The sequence below is a fragment of the Diospyros lotus genome, chromosome 3 (assembly GCF_014633365.1).
Source record: "Diospyros lotus cultivar Yz01 chromosome 3, ASM1463336v1, whole genome shotgun sequence".
Taxonomy (NCBI): Eukaryota; Viridiplantae; Streptophyta; class Magnoliopsida; order Ericales; family Ebenaceae; genus Diospyros; species Diospyros lotus.
The window spans coordinates 29,767,558-29,770,755 of NC_068340.1; the positions used below are offsets into that span (position 1 = coordinate 29,767,558).

Consider the following 3,198-nt stretch of genomic DNA (forward strand, 5'->3'; position numbering starts at 1 on the left):
TCCTATTTTTTATCTTTTAATAATTGAGGTAAACTTCAAATTATTATCTTAAAAGATTTGCAACTTTCCTCCTCCTCCGACCCTACGTGGGAACACGCGAGACGAACTTTGGATTTGGAAACACGATAAGCAAGGCAGTAACCCAACTACGATTCTGCCACGTGTAAGGTGGGATCAACTCCACGACCAGCCTCAACCCACTATAAATAGAGAGCTACGATGCGTGCAATTTGGGGAAGCTCGCCGCTCGCTTGCTCGCTCAGCCGTTGAATTTCTCTCAGCTAGTCGGAAGGAAGAAGAGGGGAGGGGAGATGTCTTGCTGCGGAGGAAACTGTGGCTGCGGCTCCGGCTGCAGCTGCGGCAGCGGCTGTGGAGGGTATTCCTTTTACTTTTTCTCTTTTCGCCCATCAATTTTAAGTTATAAAAAAAGCCGGTCCAGTTCTGATTTTTAAAACTAATTTATAATAATAATTCTAAAAAATCAAGTAAACTCGCCTGAATGAATTCTTTTCTTTTTGGATGAACTAGTTTACAAAGCTCCACTCAGGAATTTTAATCCCAAAATTTCCAATTCCAGAATATAACAGGAACGTATTTTTATTATTTTAAAAGATTATTGTCCAGCAACAGTACAAAATATATATACATAAAAAACAAGGAAAAGTAGCAGAACAGATAGGTAACAAGGGCCTGGCATGGCATGGGTATGGGTATGGCACTGAGAAACGACGTCGGTTTGCAGGTGCGGCATGTACCCCGACATAGAGAAGAACACCACCACCACCACCACCGCGGCCCTCATAGTAGGCGTTGCGCCACCGGCCAAGTCGTATGTATATCAAACTTTCATTTTTCATCTTTTTGTTTGTTTGTGTTTTCTTTTTTCTGTTTTTGCTTTTGTTTTTTCAAGTTTGATACGAGTGAGTGATAAACGATGACTAATTTTGGGTTCTAAAAACTGATCTGCGACTTGGCAGCTTCTCGGAGGGGTCTGAGAAGAGCGTGGGAACAGAAGGAGGACACGGCTGCAGCTGCGGATCCAACTGCAAGTGCGACCCTTGTAACTGTTGATCGTAAACGCGAATCCAGCGCGCAAATTAAAGCACCAAAATAAAGAAGTTTTAAGTGTGTCTCCGGGTTTGGGTTTGGGTTTGACTGTAAAAAATAAGATTGGCGGCCATGGAAGAGCTGAGCTAGCTTCTGCTAAGCCCTCGTTTGGATTGCAGATAAGAGACAGATGGATCGATCGATGCTCAGGTCTTGTCCCGTGGGGAGCGTCTTTGTACGTATGTATGTATGTATGTGTATGTATGTGAGTGAGTGTTAAATTATTGTGTATGCTTTGCTTTTGATGTCTGTGTTAACTGGTTTGTATCAATTCTACAAATTGATGCCTATGAAATATGAATGAAGATTGCGTTCCCGCTGCTCTCTGCAAAAGTTCCCTCTCTCTCTCTCTCTCTTTCTCTCTGGTTGATTTCACTTGTATGAAATGAAGGCGAAAAATATAAAGAGAGTAGCTCCATTTAACCACACAATTAGACTTTTTAAAAATCACACAAGGATGCAATGATACTCTTATATGCAGAATATTTATTAATGCACTAGCTAGACTTTTTATTGCGTACGTATTCATTTGTGTATAATAATGTATATATATTCAATCAAGCGTTAGGGGTGAATAATAATAAATTCCCTGAAAGTCGACGGAGCAAAGAAGGGAGCTTCTTTTCAAGAATTTCCTATATAGTACTATTCATTTCCTATATAGTATTATTTAGAGTGCTCTGATGTTTATATGTATAAAATATATAAGTCAAAAGGACACCAAAAACTCTTTTAAAAAAGTATTGAAAATTTTAATATTTAAATACCAAATTTTATGGTTATAAAAGTCACTATCACATCCAATTATTTTATTTTATGGTATGCTTTGATTCAATGAACTTGACCCTAAATGGGACACACTTGGTTGCAGCAATATATATATATATATATATATGTGTGTGGTGTAGGTAGAAAATAGTTGGTTGGTTATATAGCGCTGTCGTGGGGTTACTTTTTTCCATTCCGTAGCCATTAATTTGGGATCATAATGTGCCTCCATATTAGTTCATTGGTTTAACTAACTAGTTTATTGCTCCTGGGGTTACTTTTTTCCATTCCATAGCCAGCCATTAATTTGGGATCGCTCATAATGTGTCTCCATGTTAGTTCATTGGTTTAACTAACTAGTTTATTCCTCCAAAATATAAGATTGTTCCTTCCTGTTTGTTTTTAATTTTAAGTTTTAAATTTATTTTTAATTTTATAATTTAAGTATCTATTTTAAAATTATTAAAAATGTATTCTCTTTATGTGTAATATTTTTTATATTTTGAAAATTATGAGTGATGAAAACAGTTAAAATGATTTTTTGTTATTTTAATTTTTTTATTTTTAAAAATTAAAAATAAACACGTTTTTATTATTTTAAAAAATTTAAAATTAAAAATAAAATAAAAATAACAGGATATAATAGTTCTATAATAAAAACATATTATTGTAATTATTAAAATAACTAAAAACCATTTTTTTCATCTTGCCTTAAAAGCATGGACTAATTAAATGTTCAAATTTCATAATGAGAAACTAATTGAAAATACAAAAAGTTAAGTAAAATAGTCAAACGTCATCATTACAATTAATGTAAATATAATATAATTTATTGGCGACTAAGCTAAAAAATCCTATGACTAAATAAAGATAATATTTATCAAAAAAAAAAAAAAAAACTTTTATACTATAAAAGCATGAAACCCAGTTAGAAGTTATTTCCCTCATCTATTAGTTATTAGTGGCGGGACGTATAGGTAGCATTTGTTAAAATAAAATTAAAATATTTTTTAAATTAAAATATAAAATAATTAAGATAAATTTAAAAAATATTCTAAAATTTTTATTGAATTATTTGTTAAATTTTTTAGAATAAATTGAAAGACATATGTATTTTTTTTTTATCTATAAAGCATAATATATGTTTATTTAAAAAATAAATAAACATATTTAGAAAATGTTAGATATGATTTTTTTTTCAAAAAATTATAAAAAAAATTTAACAAACACATTTAAAAAAAATAAAAATTTAAAATAGTTTTTATTCCTTAATTAACAAATACTACCTTCACAAATTCTGTTCCTCCTAGCGACAAAATCCAA

The 3,198-nt window shown here is 32.0% G+C and overlaps 1 protein-coding gene across 1 annotated transcript; it reads left to right on the forward strand.

Moving 5' to 3' along the window:
* The first annotated feature begins 209 nt into the window (after nucleotides 1-209).
* On the forward strand, nucleotides 210-1,440 carry LOC127798119 (metallothionein-like protein type 2). Its single transcript, XM_052331445.1, has 3 exons — nucleotides 210-376; nucleotides 743-829; nucleotides 978-1,440. Exons 1-3 carry the CDS (start codon nucleotides 312-314, stop codon nucleotides 1,069-1,071), a joined length of 246 nt encoding a protein of 81 aa, XP_052187405.1. The 5' UTR covers nucleotides 210-311; the 3' UTR covers nucleotides 1,072-1,440.
* Nucleotides 1,441-3,198: the final 1,758 nt, after the last annotated feature.